Source organism: Mesoplodon bidens (assembly GCF_964165515.1).
Source record: "Mesoplodon bidens genome assembly, chromosome: 19".
Lineage (NCBI taxonomy): Eukaryota > Metazoa > Chordata > Mammalia > Artiodactyla > Ziphiidae > Mesoplodon > Mesoplodon bidens.
This window is the reverse complement of record NC_138179.1, coordinates 38409710-38436073: the sequence shown is the minus strand read 5'-3', so window position 1 is coordinate 38436073 and position 26364 is coordinate 38409710. Positions and strand designations below refer to the sequence as shown.

The window sequence follows — 26364 nt, the reverse complement described above, 5'->3', positions numbered from 1 at the left end:
TCCAGGGGACTCAGCCTCTGAACAGACCCACATTCACTGCAGGCTGCTCCCCGTGGCCCCTTGGCGCTGCCAGGACTCACTCGAGACTATCAGCTCGAAAAGCGAGATAGAGCCTTTATTCACCGTGAGGGACTTGGGGCTACTAGCCTAGATCGCAGGGAGTCGGGGGTGCTCAGAGCTCCCCACTCCCCTTCCATCAGAGTAACTAATACTCCATTCATGGAACTGGGCAGTCCAGGACAAGGGTCAGTGGATGGGGAGGCGGTCGTCACACTCGGGGGTACAGCCCTGCTCTCTGCAGGGCCTGTTCACCCAACTTAGCCCTGGAGAAATACGCTGGTGACAAAGGCACAGGTGCTGGGGGCAGGAGGGTGGCACTGGGGTGGGGGTGAGGGCTGTGGGACCGCCTACGGGGTCAGCCCCTGCGTTGTGCTCATCCTCCCTCGTCTCAGCAGGCAGAGGTGAGCTCTGGGGACACACCTGGCTTGAGCCCCTTGGATGAGCCAGCTCTGGTACCCAAGGGCAGGAGGCCAAGGAGACACTGCAGAGATCTCGTTCCCACGAGTCTGGAGCTGTGTGCACATCTTTGTTGGTGCCAGCATCATGCAGGTCGCCAGGATGCCCCCACTTCCCTTGGTGGCCATCAGGACCTGGTGGAGCCTGTCATGGATGATGACAGCAGCAGCAGCACTGTCGAGGTGCCCAAGGCGAGGTGCCCAAGGCGAGGTGCCCAAGGTGAGGTGCCCAAGGCGAGGCAGAAACCTAGCCATCTACCCGTCAGGAAATGGCACAATCTTCAGTCCTGGACACCTCGTATCTAAGGGGCTGCGCCCAGTCCCCCAAGTCTCAGTCCTGGGAGAGGCCTAGACCCCAGTCCATCTGGTCCAGGGCTCTCAATTGACCCCTGAGAATGCAGCCCTAGCCCCTACTGTGTGTCTTGATGGGACCTAGTTCAATGAAGGTATCAGGTGGTGATGCAGAGGGGCTCAGATCCGGGACCCACAGGCCAGGAAGAGAGGCACGATCTGTCCAGGTCTCGAGTGAGCTTTGCCCAGCTCAGCGGCCTTCCACGGTCCAGGTGGTGGCAGGAGGTGCTGGTGAGAAGGGCAAGGGCCAGCTTCGCCATGATTTGGCTTCGCTTTGGAGCAGGGCGGGACTGGCTGAGGCTGGAACCGAAAGGTGGCCAGGAAGAATGGCCATCTGGAGACCCACAGCAGGGGGGCATAGGGGCTGTGATGTCGGGGGAGGGCATCCAGAGGGAGGCTGGGTGTCTGCAGACCGTTCCTGTGGTCTCAGGTCACTTGGGGACCAGGAGAGGCTGGGCTGGGCAGGAATTGCGGGGGTGGGGGGGGTGGCCCCCAGCCCCAGCCATGTGCCCCAGGGTTTCACACGGCCCCTGACTCCACTGTTCCAGATCGGTAGCCTCCGGGCCTTTCCCGCTCCAGTGACAAGGGCCCTGCCCAGCCTGGTCACAGAGGAATGAGGACAGCAGAACGACGTGCGGTCCAGGGAAGAGGGCGTCTACCATCTTGTATTATTTTTCGGGGACTGAGCCTAAAGTAACCAGAAAGAACAAGTGTTTGAACAACTGAAAAAAGGGTTTGAGTCTCCAGGGGAGTCGGTGCAATCTGACATAGAAGGAGAAGTTTGATTTTTTTTTCTTCCAGCAACCTTTCTCCCCTCTTCCAGCAGAAACATCTTTTCCCTACAACCGGTGTTAGAAAATAGCTTCTGGCGAGTTGGGAAGAAACATTCCCAAACCTGGGAGGAGCCGACTTGGCAAGCCCCTTGCAAGGGGTCAGAGCACCGCTGCATGTCTGAACCCAGGCCACCGGGACCCGCTACAAGCCAGTCTTGAGAAAGCCTGGCCAGTCTCAGCATGGCCACTTCTAGAGGCTCTGTGGCCTCTCTGGGTCAGTCTGCTTACCTGTCAGAGGCAGTGAGAGAGCTACATTGATCACTTACCCCCAAGGCCCTGTCTAACCCTAAAATGGTCTGGTTCTGGGATTTTGACTCTGGAAAAGGGAGAGAAAGTACTTACTGTCCGACCCATCTTTCAGGGGCAGCCCTGAGGATTCAAATGAGCCACTGTGGAAAGGTTTTACCATAAAGGACTGAGCAAATGGGCATTTAAATTCCTGCCCAGGAGTGAAACCTACCAGAACCTGGCCCGCCCCTTCCCACCTTTGAAAACAGGTCCTGATCCTCAGTGAATCACTCCCAGCCACACACACACACACACACACACACACACACTTTGATCTGAGAGATGGAGCAGTGGTCCTCCATCCCATCCCCTGACGGATCTGCACCACCCTTCCCACTAAGGGGCTGAAGCCAGCCCATCTTCCCTTACAAATACCCTTCACAGAACTCCCTGCTCCGTTCCCCCGGCCCCGACCCCAGTGGAGGGGATCCCAGAGGAAAGCTGCCTCATTTCACACAAGCCCAGATGCTGCTCGAGACCCGAGACGGGAGCCAGGCCCAGAGATCCATGCTGATCGCACAGGACACGGACCCAGGCTTAGCTCAAGAACTCTTCCCTGGGGGGGAGGTGTCAGCTACTTTGTTGCACAGAAGGAAAACCCAGCAGCAGCTTTCCTGGGAGCTGGATTCAGAGGGGGTTGGAGAAAGAGGAAACATGCACAGGCCAGGGTGGAGGGGTGGATCATCGGACACGGAGAGCCCAGATCAGACACGACATTCCCAGAAGAAGGGCTAATAAAGCAGAAACATGTTTATTAGGCACCCTTGCCCCTCACAGAGGAGCAAGACCCAGGACAGAAGCGCCTGAGACATCTCTCAAGGTTGCAGGAATCTCTCCAAAGACTCCAGAGAATGTAGGTGCTGACTGGCCGCCACCCCAGGAAGAACTCTATTTGGCTGGAGCGTGGCCACCGCTGGTGACCTTGACACGAAGCCAGGTGACCCTGACACGAAGCCGGAGTTGGCTCCTGGACTCCACAGACACTGAGGAGTGGGTGAGGGGCATGGGGACGCCCAGCCGAACACTGGCAGATGGGGAGGGCCTCCCGGCTGAGGCCCATGACCTGTCCTGAGCCAGCGAGTGGGAGGGGGAGGGGAGAGCACGGGCTCCCAGGAAGACCCTCGCCCGGGCCGGGTCCCCAGATCTGCCCGCCTCCTCCTGGTGCAGCCTCAGTCCCACACATAGGGGTTTCTAAAGACCTGAGAGTTCTTGCCTTCCTTCGGCAGGGTGGCATCCTGGTGGCTCTGGGCTGCGTAGATGTCTTCGGCCCGCAGGGTGGAGTTGGCACTGCCCATCACCTGGCTGTTAGCAGTGGCCCGCGGGAGGATGACGTCGTAAGCTCCTTCAGACTGGAAGGAAGAACAGGCGGTCTCACAGCTGGGTTCTGCCCGGACGGATGCACACACACTCCCACGACGGATGCACACACATTCCCACTCCGCTTCCTGCAGGGCTGCGCCTGCCAGCTCCCCCTTCCCTCCCCGCCCTCCCCCTCTGCCCCCTTCCAGCCCGGCCTGGGATGGATGACTCCGAGTGTGGAAACGGAGGAGCTGACCTCTGACCTCCAGCCCCTTATCTCACCCTGCAGAGGGCCACCCTCTGGGCATGGAAATGAGGCTCCCAGTCACCTCCAGATGGTCCTGGGGCTTCACACAGTGGATGGCTCTTTCCAAAAGGATCTTCCTCTCAAGCCCTGTCCCAGTCCCTAAACCTTGGGGCCCAACAGAGAGTGAAACACACGGGGCTTCTGTGACCCGCCCGGCTATGCTCCCAGGCTCCCTTCCTCCAAGACTCTTACCTGAGTACCCCCGGTGGCATTACACGCCCCCAACAGCATCATGGCTGGCGTGCCCGGCCCAGAACACCCTTCTGTCAGGCCCCAGGCATGTCACACGTTTCTTATCTAGCAGTCTGATTTAGAGACTTAAACCCCGAATGGTTTGGGGTTTGAGAGTTTTAAGTTTTGGAGACTTAATATCCAAAGTCTCTGCCTGGATCCTGGTCGGAGCTGCGTTGGTTCTGTTCCTGTGTGGGTGAGGCTGAGGCATGGGTCCCAGGTCCCACCCTGGAGGGAAGGTGAGCTCTAGGCCTCACCTGCCTCATCCCTAGGCAAAGAGCTGCCACCAAACCCCCGCAGCTCCAGGGCCCCAAGCTGCCTTCTGAATCCACTCAGACCCGGGTGGTCCTCCCAACCCATTTACCATCTCCAACTCCCCCTCCCCATGTAGCTCCTGGAACATCTAGATCGAGGACGGGTTCTCCAACCTGGCTGTGCATCAGAATCACCTGACTGTTTATGAAGCCACAGCCATGCCTAGGGGGCCCCACCCCGTGGTGAGCTGGTGAATGTTTCACGACCCTGATCTGTAATATTGTCAGATCTCTGTGGGCGGTGGTTATTCCCATCATGGCTTGGATAACTCCAAGTTATCAAGGTGACGTCACTGAAGATGCTAACTGTTGGCTCCATCACACCCCTGGCCCTTGCGCCTTTTTAGCAAGTTCCCAGGGGAGGGTAACGCTGGGGGTCGAGGGACCGTGTTTTTGGAGCCATCATTAGATTAAATATCTATTAGTTCAGATCCTTCCTGAAGAAGCACGACTCCATACACACAGGTAGTGAGGGGTGGCCAGGTGGGGCACCCTGGGTGTCTGGGGGCTGGCAAACTCTGCTCATGCCCTTCAGAGATTCATTCCTTGGCCTATCCTGGCTCCTGGCCACAGCCTCCCTCTTCTGGAACTTAGCTGCAGGTTCAGGCTCCGGAGAGCGAGGGGTCTCCCCAAGAGCAACTGCCAGCCAGCCGGGGAGGAGGAACGTATATGGCGTGAGTAAGACGCTAACCCACCGACTTCCTGTTCCCACCCACCCTCCCTTGGCTAATGGAGCATCTGGTTTCCAGAACCCAGGGGAGGTGTAAGGTCGAGAGCTGCTGCCTGCTGGTGGGGGGAAGGGAGCAGGAGGGCCCTCTTGGGACAGCTGTGGTCGAGCAGCTAATACCTACCCAGACCTGCCCTGTGGTCCTCTGTCCACCACGAATGGCACCTACCTGGCTGAGGGCCCCCCCTTGTCCCTCCCTAAGCTGCTTAGGGGAAAGCTGGCAGCTCCCACCAGCTCAGAGAGAGACTGTTCTGAGCAGCTGTCCTCAGTGGGTGTTTGACGCTCCGATGACACAAGGCAGACAGGTCCCACCCACAGTGTCGTGAAAGGCAGTAGGAACATCAACCCCAGGAAGAAGGCATCAGGAGCTGGGGTCCCGGGCTCCCGAAGGCTGACCCATCGGATGCAGAGCCTGCCTTCTCCTTCCCGCTTCCACCCACCCTGCACACCCGGGGACCCCACTCACCGGGGCTTTGTGCATCAGGGTCATCTCAGTGGGCTGGTACACACTGGTCAGCAGCTGCCCGTTGTACCCACTGTACGGTGACACTGGTCTCTTAGCTGCAAGGAAACATAGCAGCTGTTCCAGGCTGGGCTTTAAGCTCCCTTTCCTGCTCTCAAGCAAGGCTCTCCAGGAGGCAGGGAGAGGGAAAAGGGGGCTCGGCCAGCCCTGGGGGTGAGGCTGTAGGTGTACCCCACCCCGTGGAGCCCAGCACCCCTTTGTTTGGATACACAGACAGCACAATGTTCGCCTTCCCCTTGGGCTTTCCCTGCAGCATGAGACCCCCTCCCACCGAAAAAACGGCCCGTCAGCAACCTTCACATCCCCTTCCGCCCTCTGGGGCCAGAGGCCAAGAGGGGCACATGGACCTTCGGCCGCCTTCCAAGATGGCCAGCCTCCAGCTCTGGCCTCTCCTGCTGCGGGCCAGCTGCCAGGCGCCAGGGTAAAAAAAGCAGAGACCCCACTGCCCAAGAGTCTGCATGGGGCAGGGCTGGGTGCTGTTTGCCCAGGACCCAGAGCTCCACCAGGGGGACTGAAGGCACATCCTGTCCTGTGGCCCCTTGGCAAGTTTCCAGAACTATTTTCAGCTCTGGGAACACTTCCCTGTGCCTTCCGGGGTGTTGATTTCCCGATCTGTCCTACACTGCTGGGCGCTGGGTCGGAGGAAAGCTGCTGGCCAATTCTGGGGGCCGGGGAGAGGCCTGAGCAGTGAGGCGCGGGGCAGCGGATGTCTGTCTCCTGCCGGCTGATGGCCCTGCGGCTCTAAAGGGACCACAACTCTATAGGGCTTCCTAAGTGCTGGGCTCACTCAATTGATTTTTCCATTTAGAAAAAATAAAATAAAAGGAAAAAAAAACCCTTACAGCCCCAGAAGTGTTTGCCTTGAGGACAAAGGCTGAGAACTCTCTGGCCTGACAAACAGCGGGTGACAGCAAAGGTGGGGGCCACTGAGGCTCCTCCCAACATTCTCACCAACTGCACCTTCCCCCCTCACTTGGCACCAGGCTGTGCGGATGCCAGGGGCCACCCCGCTGGGCAGGTCAAAGATCAGTGCCTGGCAGGGGGAGGATCACTCCTTTCCCCAAGGCAGAGATCACAGGGATCGCAGCTTGTAGAGAAAAGGCAGAGTTTTCTGATTCTGAAACCTCCCCTGCCTCTGCCTCTGACCCCTGGCAGAGGTCCCAGGGGTACTGCTCAACAATCAGGCAGGTCAAGTCTTAAGCCCCCAACACCTCGATCAGCAGAGTAGGGGGTCAGCGTCCAGGCTTTCCGGGTCACAGCAGATGAAGGGGCTGTAACCAGCCGGCTAAGAAAGCACGTGAGACGCATGCCACAGGGCACATCCGGAAAGGCTCAATGCCTGGCACTCAGTTTGTGCTCAATAAATGCTAGTGGCCCTTACAATGAACGAATGCCAGAAAAAGGTTCCTCCCTTAGGGAGCTGGGAGCACGTCTGGCCAAGTCTCCTGGAGAATGGCCACCCCCTCCTGCCTCCCAAGCTTTTTCCGACGGGGGCTTGGCCCAGGCTGCAGGGGCTTCTCTTGCCTTCTTGCCGCTTCCACCTCCGAGGCACCCTCAGCTCCAACCACCAAGGCTCTGGGCTGCCTGGCCCCTCAGGAGAGCCCCATCACATTAACAAAGAGCCGGGGCAGGAGCTTGGGGACAAGCTGGCTACCGGATAGCGGGTGCTGCTTAGATCAGCATGTGGCACACGCGATTTTATGAAAAAGAAAACATTTTGAACTGAAAAGACTTTAAAAGGAAACTAAGACTATGGATATGTACATAATGGAAAAACAAGCTCTGGAAGGATAATAATAATGACAGTAAAATAATAGTAATACACAGAGCTAATAGCTAATACTTCTAGAGTGTCTTCCAAGCGCCAGAAGATGCATTAATTGAATCCTCAAAAGAATCCTATGAAACAGGAACCATTATTATCCCCATTTTACAGATGAGGAAACTGAGGCACCTAGCAGGAAAACATCAGTCAACAGTGATCAGTTCTGGGGATAGAACAGGAGGGAATGGGGTAGAACTGACAGTGGAGGGAAATTTTACCTGTAATGTGTAAAATTTTACAATGAAAATATATTCATGAATTGCATGAGTATAGGAAAAAAATCCTTAAAAAAAAATGGAATTTAGGGGACTTCCCTGGTGGCGCAGTGGTTAAGAATCCACCTGCCAACGCAGGGGACATGGGTTCAATCCCTGGTCCGGGAAGATCCCACATGCCTTGGAGCAACTAAGCCTGTGCACCACAACTACTGAGCCTGCACTCTAGAGCCACAACTACTGAGCCTATGCGCCACAACTACTGAAGCCTGTGTGCCCTAGAGCCTGAGTGCTGCAACTACCAAGCCCGCGTACTGCAACTACTGAAGCCTGCATGCCTAGAGCCCGTGCTCTGCAACAAGAGAAGCCACCGCAATAAGAAGCCCGCGCACCGCAACGAAGAGTAGCCCCCTCTTGCCACAACCAGAGAAAGCCCACGCGCAGCAGCAGAGACCCAACGCAGCCAAAAAGAAATAATTTTTTAAAAAATATGGAATTTAGGGACTTTAAGGCAGAAAACTCTGGATAATCTCAGGAACCTCCCATTTTGCTCAGGAGACCAGCCCCCTGTCCTGCAGTAAACCACCTGGAATAAAAGGGGACCTGGGGGGAGTTCCCTGATGGGCCAGTGGTTAGGACTTGGCACTTTCACTGCTGCGGCCCAGGTTCAATCCCTGGCTGAGGAATGAAGGTCCCACAGGCTGCATGGTGTGGCCAAAAATTTTTAAAAACTAAAAAAAATAAAAGGGCACCTGGGGAGGGTGTCCCGTGACCCACCTGAGGCTGGCTCGTCCATGGAAAATGCCTTGTTTTCCACAAACATGCTCTGGCCCTTCTGCTCTTTCAGGATGGTCTCATAGCCCACGCCCCGGGTGGGGTACAGGTCCCCCTGGTAGCTCTGCTCTGGGCTGGCCTTGGTCACCTGGGAGACCTCAGGGATGACATAGAAGAGCACAAAGGCCCAGGCATTGGCGGCGAGGGTGATGGCCAGCGTGGGGTCATCCCACGTGGGACTGTTGCGCTGCTGGTTGCCGTAGGTGTACATGACAATCCACACCACCCAGATGGCGATGGAGGTGGCCGTGGTGAGCAGCACGAAGACCCCGTGCTTCCGCCAGCGCTTGAAGCGGCCGCACAGGGCGGGCCAGGCCCCTGTAAAGGCGCAGAGCAGCAGCAGCATGACGTAGATCAGCGCCATGACAAAGTCCACGTTGGCGATGGCACAGGGGGAGGCAGTGGCCCAGCTGGCACTGCCATTGGACGGAGGGCCACCCTCGCCGCCACCTGCTCGCACCAGCGTGATGATCAGCCACTCCGTGTTGATGATCACCTCCACGAGGCTTAGCAACAGGGCCACGATGAAGACCACCCAGCCCCGGGGCCCATGGTTCTTCCGGACCAGGAAGTTGAGGGCTAACACGTGGGCCACTAGGCAGGAGAAGCAGATGGCGAACAGGACCCCAAAGAGGAAGCGCCGAGAGGCACAGGTGGAGAAGTCAGGCTTCACCACGCAGGCAAAGACGAGGCAGAAGAGGCCCAGGGTCCCCAGCAGGAAGAACACCTGGGTCCCCAGCAGGCTCCGCTTCTTGGTGTCTTGCACGAAGGGGAGGCTGGCCACGAGGATGATGGTGAGGACAAAAGTGGTGACGATGCCCGCCCCCGCCACTGCCTCCAAGATGATGCCCCAAGCCCCAGAGCGGTCACACAGGTTGTAATAGAGGGGGTTGAGGTCCGGGCTGCAGCCAGCTGGGGCGTGGTTCTGGGCCTGGGCCCCTGGGAGTAGGAAGAGAGGCAGTCCCAGGCATATGAGCACCGCTTTCTGGATGGCCATCCTGGCTCCCGGGCCAGGCCCCAGCTGGGTCCCTAGAGACGGAGGGGAGAAAAGGCAAAATCAGTCCTCCAGGGCAGACTCTGACACACAAGGTGCTGTTCCCCACCTCCTGAACCACGGCACACTGATCTTGTCTGTGCCTCTGGGCTTCAGAATCATTCTTAACACAGAACTCCTGGGCCTTGTACCAAGTGACCAGAGTGGCAAATGAGATGAAACCCAAGTGTCATCCCTGTTCCCAGTCATGGAAAAGGAGGAAACTGTGCTGAATTTTCAGGCCCCTCCCCTTCCCCCAAGTCATAACCTGGGCCCAGATATGCCCTGAGCTCTTGCAGGTGGGCTGGGGGCTGAGGTTTGTGAGCAAGTTCACTCAGCACTCAGTTCCTCTCTGTCCCAGGACTTCCACAGTTCAAATGGCCAGACACCATGCCCCTCCACTCTGTCCCTGTGATGCCTAAGTCTACGGCAAATCAGCCACGCATTCATTCATTCAGTGAGTATTTAACAAGCACCTGTAACAGGTACAAACTGCAACCAGAGAAAGTGAAGAGATGATTGAAAAGCTGTATGTATCAAAACTTTTCCCCTGATGCCTCCCTTCCACTGCCTTTTTCTGCCCTTCATTTTCCCGCTTTTAGTGCCAACGCTTCTCCTCAGAATCCAAAGTTCTTTGGAAGCTCAGCTGCTAGAGTCTCAAGAATAAAATCAACGAATTTCGGGGACTTCCCTGGTGGCACAGTGGGTAAGACTCCATGCTCCCAATGCAGGGGGCCTGGGTTCAACCTCTGGTCAGGAAACTAGATCCCATATGCATGCCGCAACTCAGAGTTTGCGTGCCTCAACTAAGAAGCCCGCCTGCCACAACTAAGACCCAGAGCAACCAAGTAAATAAATATTTTTAAAAAATCAACGAATTTCCCAGCTAGGGAGTTAATGACTTAATGCAAAAATCCTCCTATGAGGCATTAACATTTTAAAAGCAAGAACCAGGGGCAAAGCAAAACCCAAAGAAATTAATCTATAATGGAGGACGTTGAGGCACTGTAGCTAGAAGGCAAGAAAGATGTCTTTTATCACACCAGGAAGGTAACTTACTACTGCAATGACTCACCGGACCGGTCCCGGACAGCAGCCTTACTAAATGCTGTAGACTGGCACCAAAGAAAACCAAACCCCTGCTCTCAATACCAGCTGGATTTTCCCTGTGTGAGGTGGAGGTAAAAAGTGTGGCAGGTTAGGAGAAATTAAAGACCAAATCAGTGAGTTTGCTACTCAAAGACTTTAAATTTACCTGGAGGACAGAAAACTTAAATGCTCTAAAAAGCAAGTCATAGGGCTTCCCTGGTGGCACAGTGGTTGAGAGTCCGCCTGCCGATGCAGGGGACACGGATTCGTGCCCCGGTCCGGGAGGATCCCACATGCCGCGGAGCGGCTGAGCCCGTGAGCCATGGCCACTGAGCCTGCGTGTCCGGAGCCTGTGCTCCGCAACAGGAGAGGCCACAGTGAGAAGCCCGTGTACCCGCCCCCAAAAAAAGCAAGTCATAAATTCCAAACTTCTATGAAATGCAGGGCATTTAAATCACCCCTTATTATGTTCAAGTAACTAGTTGTAACCCTGGCTCTTCCTCTCTCCCCTCTTGGACCCAAGAACTTTCCAGAAAGACAGCAACCAAGCTTTCCTGGGCTGATAGTGACCACTAGTGGCTGGGAGGGGAATGGCATGATCCGACTTCCCCACCACCTCTCTTTCTTCCTTTTAGGAGGTGGAGTGTAGATTTGCACACCCCTAAGCCCTTAATGTTTTCACCATTCTTGGTTAGTTAATGTATAACAGGCAAACAGAACTGTCTCTCCATGATTGAGAAAGGGAAGGACGCTGTTACTAAGTCAGAGGAAATAAAACTCAAAATTAAGTGAAGCTGACAGAATAAAGATCATCAACTTTCAAAGTCCTCGTTGAAAACATTTTAGGTCTCTCAGCTTTCCCAACTACAACCTCGTCTGTCAATTAAGCTTGCTTTTCCCCAAACAACACCTACCATTAACTTTTAATAAATTAACCCTCCTGTGTGAATTTATTATTGTTTTCCTAAATAAGTGGTACTGTACCGCAGCTAGTTTCTCTCATCTTCCAATGCAAAAGCATGTTTCCCCTACATCACGATTTAAATAAGCTCTTGTAGGGGACTTTGTGTAATAGTAAATCAATAAAGCACAAACTGTACTTTATTTACAAGGGCTGGGAAGAGAAAAGAGGAATCGGAGAGGGCTAATGGATAAGGAATATTGAACCACTCCAGGAAATAATTTATGGATATGTGCTATGGGATCCTAAGCACTCAACCCCATCATGAGTATTTCTGGCTCACAGCAAAACAGCCAGACCTTGGGGTGAAGTTGGAGACGTGGTATGAACCCTGAGAATGGTCACTCAGACTTAGCCTCTGGCAATCTGCACATCTTCAAGAGCTGCTCATCCCATCTCCCTCTGCCAGGTCCCAGTTTAGAACAGACAAATATTCCAAATCAGCAAATATTTACTGTGCGTCTAGGGGGACCAGGCCCAGTAGTTCCCCTAGACGCACAGTGGAAGATACAAAGATGAACACAGTCCAAAAGGTAGGTCTACAAGAAAACTACCCAAAGAAGAATAAGGTAAGTGTCACACAAAAGTATTTACCTCTGGGGAGAGAAAAGTGCTACAGGAACAGAGGAGGAAGCTCTTCCCAGCTGAGGGGGTCAGAAAAGACAGAGTGAAGAACACCTCTCAACAGCATTTTATTCAGTTTCTAATCAAATTCACCAAGTATGAACTGAGTCTGTAAAGGGAGGTTGCAGCTGGCTGGCTACAGATTAGAGACACTACAGGGAGGGAGTTTAGGGCTTGATTCTAAAGGCAGTGGGGAGCCACTGAAGGCTGTTTTTTGCATGATGAGGGCATAACCAGCATTGTGCTTTAAGATTTGAGTCTGGCAAAAAAGCATAGGCAATCGATTTGTTGAGGACACATTCATCCCTGGCTAAAGACCAAGGCCAAAGGTAAGGCCTAGTGGAGATCCTTTCCCAGATAAAGTCTAAGGCCTGGCTGGATGTGGGGGAAAGGATGCTAAGTCCACGCTCCAAACTCAAATCTTATAACGGCCATGTCATTACAAAGCACCAAGCCCGCTCTCATTTAGCCTGTGACCACTATGCCAGTCCCTCTTCTTGGTCTATCTTGCTCTTAGAGCCATACCTACCTGTACCTTGCTAGGATCCAACACCTCATAAGAACTTGGGCCAGGGCCAGAGAAGCTTCACAGCCCTCACCCCAATTTCCTTCTCACTTTGCCGTTGGCCCTGGACCTTAGCCTTCAAGCCTGTCGGTCCCACCAACATGGGAACTTCAAACTGGGGGAGTGGAGAGACAGGCAGACACCAACTCAAGTAGGGAAATTGGACCTGTTGGGCCTGGTTCTTGTCCACTGCCTGGGACAGCGACCCTTGGAGGCCAGCAGGAGACTTAAAGAAAGCTTCAGCCCAGTATCCTTCAACATCCAGGAATGCAGATTCAGCCAGCCAAGGGATGCTGTGTTTGAAGATGGTGGCCAAGGGGGAAAGGACTTGGATGAAACAGACCAGCTCTGCCTTGAGACTCTCCCTCCTGCGGGTCCCTAGAGCCTGCACTTCCAGGCTGTCTTCTGAGCCTTGATCGCGTGCGTAGGTGTCTCCCCTACCTGGCTGTAAGATCTGAGGGGAGTGAACAAGACTTGTTTATCTTAGCATCCCCTGCAACATCTAGTCTTGCACTGAACATAGTAGGCATTTGAAAAGCATTCAGTGAACAGATTTGGTGCCCATTTCTCCCCATCCCAGTCCGGCCTCTTCATTTTAGAGTCACGTCTCCTGCTTTAAGGTTCTCAGTAGGGGAGACTTCCCTGGTGGTCCAGTGGTTAAAACGACTCCGAGCTCCCAATGCAGGGGGCCCAGGTTCGATTCCTGGTCAGGGAACTAGTTCCCACATACCACAACTAAGGGTCTGCATGCCGCAACTAAAGATCCCACATACCTCAACTAAGACCTGGCACAGCCAAATAAATATATATTTTTTAAAGCTTCTCAGTAGGACCAAGGAGGGAGACCTCCTTCAGTCCCATGAGTTCCCCCCACACCGTGGCTGCAGCCCAGCCGAGCTGCAGATTATTTTCTGGACAAAGGGGCCCTTTTGCTTCACCTCCCTGGAATCAGTTATACAAGTATTTTTAATCACCTCTGAAATCGGCCTTTCCCTAGGCTCAGCCACTCAGCCCCCAGCTCAGGTCTGAGTCAGCCCAATCCAGTTCCAGAATCCCCTTCCTCCCTCTTTCCCTCTCCCAGGGGAGGCAGAGAGACCTCAGCAGAGTGGTGGCTCAGAGGCTCAGCCAGCCCTGACTGGGCTTCACCCAGCAAGGATGAGGCAGCCAGGCCTTCTCACCTTTCCTCACTCCCCGACCATCTACACAAAAGCCTGAGAACCATCCTGAAAAGGGCAACATGAGCTTCACACTTCGGTCTTGGTCTGTCTCCTGGGCTCAAAGGGACAGAGTAAGATATAGACCCACAGCCAGGTACCTTCAAGGGTGCCATGTCCATGTAGAGGCCCCTCTCCGAGGCGCCTAAGCAGAGCCACAGAGGAGCCCCCTTCCTCCCGGTCTGCCCCCACTCAGCAGCCCATGAAGAGAGACGGATGGACCCGCTGGCAGCCTTCCCACATCCTCCCCTTCTCCCATCCATCTCCTCCTTCCTCTCCGCCCCTGGTTAGGTCCTGCCATTTTACTCCTCTGTTCAGGGGGCTCTGGTGTTTAAACCAACCAATAAGAAGAGGGGTCGGAGATGCCTGTACCTGTACGGGGCTACTTCAGTGCCCAAGTTGGGGGGTGGGGTCGGCGGTGGGGTAGAGGGCTTCCAGGAACCCCAGGCTTAGACCTTCACACCGAGGGCGGATATTTGGCTCCCAATTCCCTGAGCATTCTGAAACACGTGAGTCCTCAACCCAAGGGTCCGCTCTAGAAAGCCACTCAGGAATGCGCCCCACCCCCCAGCGGCACGCCCTCCCCCAGCCACCGATAAAGGCCCAGGCAGGGAACCTCCAAGAGCACAAAACCCTATTTCAACATATTCTGGTCCCTGAGCTTTAGGATCAAGAGCGTGGAGTTTTTTCAATGACTGCGTTTTGCTGGGTTTAAAACTGTGGGTTTGGGGCTGGAGAGGCGCAACTCCACCTCCGCGGCTGGGAAGGGCGCAGGAAACCCCGTGGGGCGTGAGGGAGGAGCGGGGAAAGGGAAGGGATCTAGAAGCCACGCCGCCAAAGGTAGAGGGCCTACGACTGACCGAAATTCCGAACTTCCCGCAGGAAGATTGAGCCCTCCCCTCCCTACCTCTCGCCGGGACCGGGGTCCACACCCACGCTCCCCTGGATGGCGGAACAGAAAGAGCAGGGGGGCCAGCCTCTCTCTCATTTCCTCTGGTCCCAGAAACCTGCCCTCCCCATCCACGGTAGCGGGCCGCGGAGAGGACGCCGGCCCCCCAGTCACTATCGGCCGCGGAGTCACGCAGAGAGGCTGCGAGGGCGGAGGGGGTAGCCCTTGGAGACCCCGATCGTGGAGTTCTCCCTCGCCGCCAACTCCGAGCCGCAGCGCCGGTCTACCCACACCCCCAGTCCCCAGCCTGCTCCGCTTTGGAAAGTTTCTGCGAGCGAGCGAAGTAGGAGCGGTGTCCTCCGCCCCCCGGTTCCCCACCCCTGGGCATCAACCCTCGCCCACTCCCCACCAGCCCGACCCCACTCTTCCCGGCGGCCAAGGGGAGGGCGGAGCGAGCAGGCTGCAGCCCTTACCTGGGACGCGTCGCCGGCCCAGCTCCGGCGCGGCGTCTGGGGCCAAGTCCAGGCGGGGCGCGAGCGGGGGTGGGAGGGACTCGGCGCAGAGAGCGGGGCCAGGCCCAACCCTGGCCTGAGGTGGCGGGGCTCAGGCGGGGGATCGGGGCGCAGGGCCTGCCTCTCCCCGGGACTCGGAGCTGGCTGCGCTCCGTCTCTAGCCCTCGCGCTGGCCTCTGCCCGCGCTCGGCTCCTTTCTCGCAGCGAGGGTGGGCCGGCGCCTGCATCACCGTGACATCACCTCCATTCAGGAGCTTATCGGGCGCCCGCGGCGCTCCAGGTACGTGCAATCCGCTTACACAGTTAACAAAGCCCGGCCGGCCCTCCCCCCACCCATCCCCGACTCACCTCCAGGCTCCGACTAGACGCACTTTCCGGCAGGGGAGGGAGATCGGAGTTTCTGGCCAAGCCGGCTTGTGGGTTGCTGCTGTTTACTGCCACGCCCCCGCACGCGGGCGCGCGCACACTCACGCGCACTTACTTTCGGGACTCGGTTTTCTCTCTGGAAAGCGGTTTGGGGTGCAGCCCAACACAATTCGCGGGCGGGCTCTCCCTCTTCGCAAGTCCCAGCGCGCGCGCACACAAACACGCGCGGGGGCCACCTTGGTGCGTCTCTCCTGGGCGGACACCTAGTCTTTGTCACCTTCGTCCTGGCTCTCCCGTGAGACACACGCGGGGCACGGTTCGCCGCTCCGGACTAGAGCGAGGCGCACACTCAGATACAAAGTCTGTCTTTGTCGCGCCTTCTGCGCCCCCTGCCCTCCCCGAAGACACGTGGACACACCGAGCGTCCACCTCTTGCACGCGCGATCCTTCCCCGGCACCCGGGTCACCAAGTGTGCGTGGGAACGCCACCGCGCGCGCCCCTAACGCCGTGGGCCGGGCCCAGAACCACTCGGAGCCGTGGGCAGAAGTCGCCCTGGGTCCGACTACCCGGCGCCTGGGTTTCCTGCGATCTCCCGGGACACGGTCCACCTTAGCGCGCGCTCCCCTCCCCGTGTCCCCGTTCCCTGTTCGGACCTGTCCTAATTAGCCTTCACGGTTCAGTTCCCCGAGGTACAGTGTTTAACCCGGCCCCCGCGGTCTCTGCGCTCCGTGACACATCGGCCTGGCCGCCGAGTCCTGCCCCTGCCGCCGCCCGGGGACTTTTGCACGAGTTCGAGCTCCCCCTCCCCGTACCCCAACCTCACTCCCTATCCCGGGGTGCGTCAGCGGTTTGCCACCCTTTCCTCTCCGGCCCCAGGAATCAGCAGAAGGGGAACGGCAGAAATGGGGAAGCGAATCCAACCTAGGATCACCCCGGCCCAATAAACAAGAGATTTCCCGCTGCCTTCCCCCAGGGCTGCGGGCTCCGCGGGAGGTGGGCTACGCAGCGGGGCCTAGCTGGCAAGCGCCGGAGGCCCGGAGGGGCCGCGGCGCACCGAGAAGGGAGTGCTTGTTGCGCCTGGCCGGGGCCCAGGGGACGCGGAGGCAGGGCCGGGCGCCGGGTCCCAGGGGTGCTGGTTCTCGTGACGCCGAGTTGCCTGGGGGATCGCCAGCGGCGCGCGGTCGGAGTCAGCCGGTGGCCGGGCGGGCGGCTGGGCGTGTTGGTTCTGCCCGGAGCGCCCGGGAGGAGGGCGGGAATCGTGCGGGGGGGAGGCGGCTGGTCTCGGGCTGGGGGTAGCAAGGTGGGGGAGGGCGCAGGCAGAGGGGAGGGGTACCTCCCGGGCTGTTTGTTTGCGTGCTTCCATCTATGACAACCAGAAGTCAAACTCCCTGAATCACCCGGAGCTGCCGGAGCGATAAACCCCAGGCTGGCTCCTCCCCTCGCACACCAGTTTTCGGACTCCTGGAGGGATTGTTTGCTTAGCAGCCTGGGCTGGCGGTGAGGCCCTGCTTTTCTAGAATCCTATATCTCTTCCTGCGCCTGGCTCTCTCTGGCTGGCCTGGAAAATGTGAGGACTGAATTGTTTCAATTCTTTTCAATGTTGAGAGGAAGAGCGTATTGCTGTGCCTTTGGTCTCCTTCCCCTAACTCCACCTCCTGCATCTCAGGAACGACCCCGCGCACACACACACCGGACATGAGCACGTGCAGACGTGTGTAAGGGCCAGGCAGTGGGGGGCCCACCCTGAAAGGGGGAGCAGCAGGTCAGACCTACCCGAAACAGATCAGTCACTCTGATCTCTGACTAGTTTTCATTAACTAGGCAACCAACGCTGAAACAAGTTTGCTGGGGGGGGGGGTCCCTCGTTAGCATATGTTTAAGGCCAGATCTAGGAGCCTGGGAAAGGGGTGGGGAAAGTAGTGGGGAGACCAGGGTACAAGTGACCTCAGGGAGACACAGGTGAATTCGGGATCCGTCTCGATTGGTGGAGAACCCCTTCACCCTCCAGAGACTTCTCCCATGAGGCAAGTCTCCCCCCTCCCTCCGGGCCCAGGCAGGGGCCAGGTTGGGGTATCCGGTGCCTGGCCACCCACTTGCGGTGGTCTGGAAACAGGCCTGGACACCTCAGTGGATGAGCTCCGCCCCCAGCCAGCCCTGTGCCGTGATGGCAGTGGAAATGTAGGGCCTGTTTTCTGAGAACGGTTTGCTCTCCCCCTTTCCACCCCATCTCACTCTGGAACAGGATATGCCTTCAGGACAAAGCAAGGCCCTCGGGGCAGACGACCTGGGGCTTCTGAGGCTCCAGGATCCCTGGTGCCCTTGGCTTTAATCCCCCAGGGCCTGTCAAGAGCAGGAACACTGGAGGGTGGAAATCGTGAGAGCCCCACACCCAGCCCTGGGAGCTGAACGGCTGTGGGTCCTGATGGACACGGCCAGTGGCCGGGAGAGAAGTTAGGTGGGAGGCGCCATTGCGTCAAAGACTCCAACCGCAGACTCATCTGCGCCCCCAGGTACCCTTCGCCCAATGTAATAATACATAGGCATGTAAACCTTTATGAACTCCCATGTTCCCCAAAAGGTAACACTTTGAGAAGCGGTCCCATAGGGACACTGCCCTCCCACTGTTCAGATAGATCTTGGATTAATGGATTGTGTGGATGGCGTCTGTACCCCTCCCTCCCAGCATGGTGTGTGAGTTCCTGTTGGCCTCCAGCCGATCGAAACTACCTTTATTCATTGGAACAATTCCTTTTTTTTTTTTTTTGTGCGGTACGCGGGCCTCTCACTGCTGTGGCCTCTCCCTTGCGGAGCACAGGCTCCGGATGCGCAGGCCCAGCGGCCATGGCTCACGGGCCCAGCCACTCCGCGGCATGTGGAATCCTCCCGGACCGGGGCACGAACCCGAGTCCCCTGCATCGACAGGCAGATTCTCAACCACTGCGCCACCAGGGAAGCCCGGAACAATTCCTTTTTGAGCTGCATGAGTCTAAGCTAGTGACAAGGCCCAGGGTGGGGTTCAACTTTGCCACTTGCCTGTTGTATGACCTGGACAAGTCACTTCACTGCTCTGAGCCCCACTTTCCTCTACTATAAAGAGGTCAGGATAGCACCACCCCCAATCCTTGCTGTAACATTCAAATGAAGCCATGTCTACAATGGGCCTCGCACAAGCTTGGCACTCAGATGCTCAGTGATCAACCTCTCCTTTTCTAGTCCATCCCCTCTGAGCCTTAGCCCTGACAGTTAAAAAGGCCTAGCAGTGGAAATTCCCTGGTGGTCCAGAGGTTAGGACTCCACACTTCCACTGCCAGGGGCGCGGGTTCAATCCCTGGTCAGGGAACTAAGGTCCCATAAGCCATGCATCGCGGCCAAAAAAAAAAAAGTTCTAGCAGTGTTTAATGCAAACTCTTGTAGAAGCTGCTTCTCCAACATTCTTTCGGTCCTGTTTTACCATGATCAGAGTAGCCTCGCTGTGCCATGCTCTGGGCTTCTCCGTGCTATTCCTTTCCTCCCCCAACCCCCTTTCCCTGTCTGACCAAAGGTTTTTTTTTTTTTTTTTTTTTGCGGTACCCGGGTCTCTCACTGCTGTGGCCCCTCCCGTTGCGGAGCGCAGGCTCAGCGGCCGTGGCTCACGGGCCCAGCCGCTCCGCGGCATGTGGGATCTTCCCGGACCGGGGCACGAACCTGTGTCCCCTGCATCGGCAGGCAGACTCTCAACCACTGCGCCACCAGGGAAGCCCCTGTTAAGGTTTTTAAAACCTGCCCTGCCTCAAAGCTCAGCTCCAATGTCCCTTTCTCTGCCATGCTTTCCTCACCTTCCCCAGAATGAACCGTTGTGAGCTGCCCTGTTTACCCACAGCCTAGTATGCATTTGTTTATTTATCATTTATCTCAGTGTATCTTAGCCTTCTCAGTTCTTGTCTTCTCAAGAGCAGGGACACGTCTCACTCATTTTGTTGTTCCCGGTATCTGGCACCAAACCTGACACTTGGTAGATCCATTAATCTATGGTTTGAACCCTAGCAGCAAGAGTTGAGACATGGCCCCTGGAGGGCAGCCCCCTGCTGACCTTCCCCATCACCCTGGGGTGGAGAAGGGGGGGACCACTGCAAACACCATGCAAACAGGACCGTACCAGCCTTGCCCACTGGCCACAGGCCTTCCTGGGAAGCAGGCAAGCCCAGTACCTGCTGGAGAAACCACCTCCCCTGGGCCAGCAACGCCCCGCATCAGAGTGCAGGGTAGGGGCCTTGGCAACCCAACTTGGGGCACTGGAGGAGCAGGTGAGCTGGCCCCAGAGGTGCTCGAGGTCTGTTCTGCTCCCTAGAGGGGCTTCCCTATTGCCTGGGTAGCAGGAGTCCTGGATTGCCGGTTCAGTGTGCAGAATCTCAGGAGCCATTTCCTCTTCCGGGGACTGGGAGGCCTGCTTTCCCTCCCTAGAGGGTTGAGTGCCCCTGGTCTTGCTGCCTGGCCCCCTGGCTCCCATGGAGCAGACATAGTCCCTCGCTGAGTTGAGGGGTGGGGCTCTTGGCCCCCTGACAGGTAGGTGCCTGGAATCTTGCGCTAGGCAGCTGGGTGCCCCCAAACCAGCCGGTAAACAGATTTTGCACTTGACCTCTCCTTGCTCCCAGGCTCCGCATTAACTGGTTACTGCCCAGGCTGTGGTGTCTGGCTAAGTTTCCTCTTCTTTTCTGCTCCTAGGACTGCCTGCTTGGAGCAGCCTGGTACCACCTGGCATTTTGAGAGGAACCAGGTACCAAGGTGGCCCCTTAAGAAGCAGGAAGCCAGGGGCTAGGGAGCAGGCAAGATAAACACCCATTCACCACAACCCGCTGCCCATGGATGATCCCTCTGGGAGGGTACCCGGAAGCGGGCCTAGGGCAGAACCTGCTGGAATGTCACCTGACGCTGAGCCCATCCATGGTGGCCACAAAATCTGCCTCTCCCTCTCCCCCCTTCCCTGCCCATGGCTCAGTGGCCACTAACCAGCTCCCTGTGGAAGGAGAGAGTTGCATTTTCTGAGCTGCCCAGGTCTGGAGAACCTCCGTCAATAGACTGAGTGAATCTAGGAACCAGGGTCAAGGCCAAGGGTCCAGGGATTCAGGCCCCTCAAACCGCCCCTTCCAAAAACAGAAAACAAATGTGTACACAGCAGTGTTTAGCCCCCCTTCCCTTCCTTGAGGAAGAGTCTCCCCTCACACCTCCCTGCGCCCCCCTTGTGAGAACATTTCAGGGCAGGCGCACCCTCCCACTGGGGTTACACACACCCAGCCTAATCACCCTGCCTGCAGTCTTCCTTCCATTCCCTGACACCTCCAGTCACCTGAAAACCCCCTCTGCTGTGAGACGTTCACTGACTTCCCCCTGGCATTCTCGGCTCCTAAGATCTTCGCTGGTTCCCACTGCCTCTGAGTAAAAGATCTAACTCCCTTGCCCAGCATTTAAGGCCCCTGCAGCCTGCATTCAACGTGGACTGGCCATCTCCTCTCCCTCCTCTTCCCCACAGGAAACGGCCACTCCAGCCTGAGAGGTCAGCTCTGGGTCTGGCCACTGGACTGACCTTCCTGTGGTTTCACTCACAATGTCCCCCACTCTCAAGCCAGGGCGCCCTTTCCCGGCCTCTCTGAACTGTTCCCCCTTTAACGCCTCTGCTTCTCCCAGAAGCTTTTGCTGGTGACCCCGCCCCATACAACTCCGCCCTCTGCTCTCCCAAAGCTTCCCCTGTAGCATGAATTTGCCAATCTTGCGCTGCTTTGCACGGTTAATTATATTTTATACATAGATATCTGGCCTCCGTAATTCCATGACAGGCTCAGTGGGGAACAGATTTCATGCCTAGCCTTCCCTGCAGCCCCAAGGATAGTGCTTGTACATATAATAAAATGGGTGGAATGATGGGCCAAGACCTGAGGGATGCCGTCAGCCTTTTCTAGGGGGAAGGGGTGGGCTCCGGGTCTAGGCTTGGCCTTGCTGCTGTCCTGAGCTCCACACTCAGACCCCTGGCTCCCAGAATCCCAGGCCGAGAAGCTCAGAGAAAGAGAAACACTGGCTGATCTAATAATGCAGCAACACCCATAATAGTTTATACCTCTGTGTAGCACTGTACAATTTTCCGTGTCTTTTAGATATATTTGATCTTGACAACCCTAGGAGTTCAATTTAAAACTGAGGTTCATAAAGGCTAAGGGACTAGCCCTGGATTAGAACCCACTGGTTTTAACTCTGCTGGACTGGTTTTAACTTCGCTGTTCTATGTCCCAAAGCGCTTTCGTATCTCTTATGTAGCTCATTTTCTGCTCTACGAATGTGTGTTTATGTACATGTCTCATGTCTTCAACCAGGGTGTGAGCTCTTCGAGGGAAAGGTGTGTGCCTGATCCATCCTTGCCCGTGGCAGGGCCTCGATCCGTATTTGCCAGGGGGACTTCCCTGGCGGTCCTCACTTCCATGCAGGGGTCACAGTTTCGATCCCTGGTCAGGGAAGATCTCGCATGGCGTGCAGTGCAGCCAAAAAAAAAAAAAAAAAATTTGCGAGGGAATAAATAGATGAAGGATCTACACGGGCCAGTACAGGAGAAGGATGCTGGAAACAGAGCTGACCAGCTGTCTAGTCTGCAGCCTTCCTTCTCAGCCACTCTCCCTTTTCCCAACAATCCCATCACCTTCAGAAGCCAGCCTCACGACAGCACTGCACTGGGCAACTGCCTGGCCTGTGGCAGGGCTGTGTGTCTCCCTCTCTGCCCTTTCTCCCGTCTTCAACCCTGTTCTCCTGGTGGCCACCAGCCCTCTGTGGTCACGTCCTCTCTGTGCACACCGCAGCCTGCCCGCCTTCAGGACGGCTCTGCCCTTCATCAGCCTCGCCAGCCACCAGCCTAGATCACCCAAAGCCTCCAAAAGACCCAGTCTCTGCCCCCACCCCTTCACCTGGGATTTGAGGGCACCCTGAGGGTCCTCTCAAACTCAGCCAGGACCCCAAGGGGACGGGGGGAGAGTCAGGGTGCCACAGGAGAGCCAGACTTGCCTGCACTCACCAGAGATGGCACCTCCAGCAGGGCAGGGCCAGCCAGCTGGCATCTGGGTGGAGTTCGGTCCCAGCTGTTCCGGCCGCTGCTTGAGGCTTGACTCCAGCTCCGTTGCCGGAAGCCCAGCTGCGGTGCAGCCCGAGGCTGCTGGGAACCGAGCTGCGCTATTCTGGGACTGTGATGGAGCTCCAGGACGCCTGGCAGCAGCTGAAATTTCAGCCCCTTTGGTAGACGTGCTGTTTGCCTTCCCTCCGATGATAAGGCAGAGTTCAAATCATCATGCAAAGTTCAGAACCACTGATGGTGCATTTGAGTGTCTTAATAGCAGTTGTGGTTTTGCTAAAGTGGGGACTGGCCATAAACAATCTATACTTCAGCCCTTGGATACAACAGCCTTCATTCTTGTTGTCACTCACACCACACAACCTGTAGTCATTTTCCTTTAGTTTTATAGTTTGTCCGCATACCCACTCTGCCACATTAACCCATCCACTGGCATTCTGGTGCAGTCCCTCAAATTTAAATCCAATGATGGATTTCCTCTGAGAGCCTTCTCCCTCCCTCCCTCCCTCCCTCCCTTCTTTCCTTCTTAAATTGAGACGGGAAGATTTTTTTTTTTTTTTTTTTTTTTGCGGTACGCGGGCCTCTCACTGTTGTGGCCTCTCCCATTGTGGAGCACAGGCTCCGGACATGCAGGCTCAGCGGCCATGGCTCACGGGCCCAGCCGCTCCACGGCATGTGGGATCTTCCCGGACCGGGGCACGAACCCGTGTCCCCTGCATCGGCAGGCAGACTCTCAACCACTGCGCCACCAGGGAAGCCCGAGACGGGAAGATTTGATTCTGCAGTGCAAACAATTAAGTATGAAGACTGAGTTTGGGTGACAAAAGATTAGGGTCATAATCAAACCCAATTTAGGACAAAGTTAAGCCCCTGTGATTAACCTGTTTTTGGAGAGCCCTCAGAGAAGCCCCCTGAGATGATGCCTGGTTTTATTATCCTCATGTGGGAACTGGAGGCCAAGTTGGGAAGAGAGCCTCCCTAAGGTCACAAGTGATGGATGTAAAGCTTAAGCCTGGTGTTTTGATTTCCTGCCATGAAATCATAGAGTTTTAGAGCTGGAAAGGGCAACAGAGTTGTCCAAAGAGCACAGAACTTGCTCATCTGTAAAATGAGGTGATAATCCCTGCCCCTCTTCCCCTGCTGATTGCTGTAGAGATTACATGAAACCACAGATCTGAGAACCCTTGGCTGGAGTGACCAGTAATTTGGGACCTTCCGGTCCCAGGCTTGTCTTCCTCCACTGCCGGTCTGTGTAGGGAGAAAGCAACTCACAAAAATGGAAACAAGCTGGTCCTTAGGCTTTCCCAAACTTCAGCGCACAGCTTCAGGGTCAGTTGTTGTGTTTGTTTAAAAAGCAGATTTCTCGGTTCCATTCTGGACTACGGAATTTGAGTCTCTAGCCAAGAAGCCTAAGTGCCTGTTTTTAAAAATCCCCTCTCCCTACTGCCAAATATGATTAATGATGCACACTGCCCTTGAGAACCAAGGTTAAACCAAGAATTGTTCAAGTCACCTATGAGGAGAGGAAGGTGGAATAGAGGCGAAACACAACTGGCACGGATGGCCCATGAAGGATTCTGTGTCGTCACAGCCAGGCGGGCAGGTTCCCTGCTTTTTGGGGAATGAGGGCCATTGGAGGATGAGCGTGTTAGGGGAACCACTGGCGGAAGCCACCTGCCCTGACCAGGCAAGATGGTAATCACTTGCATGAGTTATCTTATAACAGGATGTCCTGGTAAGGAACGTGGAACTAACAAGCTACCCCCAATCGGAAGGATTTGGGAAAGGTCAAAAGGAGAGAGCAGACGTCAGTCCATATGTCCTACCAACCTCCCAGAATCATTCTTGCTGTAATTCATCTTGGCTGAGCCATGCGCCAGCCACCAGGAAGGACCCTGCGTCAGAGTGATTGGCCAGAGCCAACCCGGAAACTAACCCCATCACCATAAAACCCGAGGCTGCGAGCCACGTGGCAGAGCAGTTCTCCCGGGTTCTCTTACCCCGCTGGCTCTCCACCCGGGCGCCCCTTCGCATTAAAGTCTCTTGCTTTGGGCTTCCCTGGTGGTGCAGTGGTTAAGAATCTGCCTGCCAGATTAGGGGACATGGGTTCGATCCCTGGTCTGGGAAGATCCCACATGCCACGGAGCAACTAAGCCTGTGCACAACTACTGAGCCTGCGCTCTAGAGTCCGCGAGCCACAACTACTGAGCCCGCATGCCACAACTACTGAAGCCCACGCGCCTAGAGCCCATGCTCCGCAGCAAGAGAAGCCACCGTAATGAGAAGCCCACACACTGCAACAAAGAGTAGCCCCCACTCGCTGCAACTAAAGAAAGCCCGCTTGCAGCAATGAAGACCCAACACAGCCAAAAATAAATAAATTAAATAAATAAATTTATTAAAAAAAATAGGTTTGGGCTTCCCTGGTGGTGCAGTGGTTGAGAGTCCGCCTGCCGATGCAGGGGACACAGGTTCGTGCCCCGGTCTGGGAAGATCCCACATACCGCGGAGCGGTTGGGCCCGTGAGCCATGGCTGTTGAGCCTGTGCGTCCGGAGCCTGTGCTCCGCAACGGGAGAGGCCACAACAGTGAGAGGCCCACATACCGCAAAAAAATAAAATAAAATAAAAAAATAAAATAAAAAAATAAAAAAAATAGGTTTAAAAAAAAAAAGTCTCTTGCTTTGTCAGCATGTGTGTCTCCTCGGACAATTCATTTCCAAGTGTTAGACACGAGCCTGCTCTTGGGCCCTGGAAGGGGTCCCCCTTCCTGCAACATAAGGGTGGAGCCAGGGTGGGAAGCACAGAACAGACCCACAAGGGATGCGTTCCAGGAAATGAGAGCCTTGCAGTTTTCTGTTCCTTCGCACATCCACTCTTTGGCCCTCCTGTGTTGAAGGCATGACTAAGGATCGGGAAGTCACTATTAGGCTTCTCTTCCTTTGTGTTTATTTATTTGGCTGCTAAATATTTTCCAGTCTGGTCTGAAATCATCCCAGTTAGGGCATGGTTCCTCGGAGTTCAAGTATCATCATAACCTAGAGCTTATTATCAAGACTATAGATTTTCTATAGCACAGGGAACTCTGCTCAATATTCTGTAATAACCTAAATGGGAAAAGAATTTGGAAAAGAATAGATACATGTATATGTATAACTGAATCACTTTGCTGTACACCTGAAACTAACACAAGATTGTTAATCAACTATATTCCAATATAAAATAAAAATTAATGGACTTCCCTGGTGGTCCAGTGGTTAAGAATCTGCCTTCCAATGAAGGTGACACAAGTTCAATCCCTGGTCGGGGAACTAAGATCCCACATGCCGCGGGGCAACTAAACCTGCGCTGCAACTACTGAGCCCACACGTTCTGGAGCCCGTGTGCCGCAACTGAGACCCACCCAAGGCAGCCAAATAAATAAATAAATAAATAAAATAAAAATTTACAAAAGACTATAGATTTTCCGAATCCGCCCCAGATTCTGTATTTTAACAAGTTCTCCAAGCAATGCTTGTGTCTAATAGAATTTGAGCGTCACCGAAATACGAATCCATCTTGAAGACAAGCAGACACTTCCCAGGAACACAAAGTGATGAACGGAACTGGGTCTGAGGAGCAGCAGCCGACTGGAGGGTGAGTGGTTGGAGAGCATCATGATTACATGAACACACTCCCAGCAGTGGGGTTTCCATGGAGAGAGACGTAACGAGAGTGCATCAGAGTGTGGAGTCCTCAGGGGGGCAACGCTGCAGTGAGAGGCATT

The 26364-nt window shown here is 55.5% G+C and overlaps 1 protein-coding gene across 5 annotated transcripts; it reads right to left on the bottom strand.

Annotated features, from left to right (window-relative positions):
- GPRC5C (G protein-coupled receptor class C group 5 member C) lies at positions 1-22582 on the bottom strand. Of its 5 annotated transcripts, none has more exons than XM_081218807.1 (6): positions 15498-16235; positions 10371-10461; positions 8206-9291; positions 5332-5426; positions 3187-3336; positions 1-1554 (listed from the first exon to the last, which is right to left on the bottom strand). In XM_081218807.1, exons 3-6 carry the CDS (start codon positions 9257-9259, stop codon positions 1522-1524), a joined length of 1332 nt encoding a protein of 443 aa, XP_081074933.1. In that variant the 5' UTR covers positions 9260-9291; positions 10371-10461; positions 15498-16235; the 3' UTR covers positions 1-1521. The 5 variants fall into 5 exon arrangements, with proteins under 5 accessions (XP_081074933.1, XP_081074934.1, XP_081074936.1 ...); XM_081218808.1 differs by lacking the exon at positions 15498-16235 and adding an exon at positions 15111-15449; XM_081218810.1 differs by lacking the exons at positions 10371-10461; positions 15498-16235 and adding an exon at positions 22547-22582.
- Between the last annotated feature and the right edge of the window lie 3782 nt (positions 22583-26364).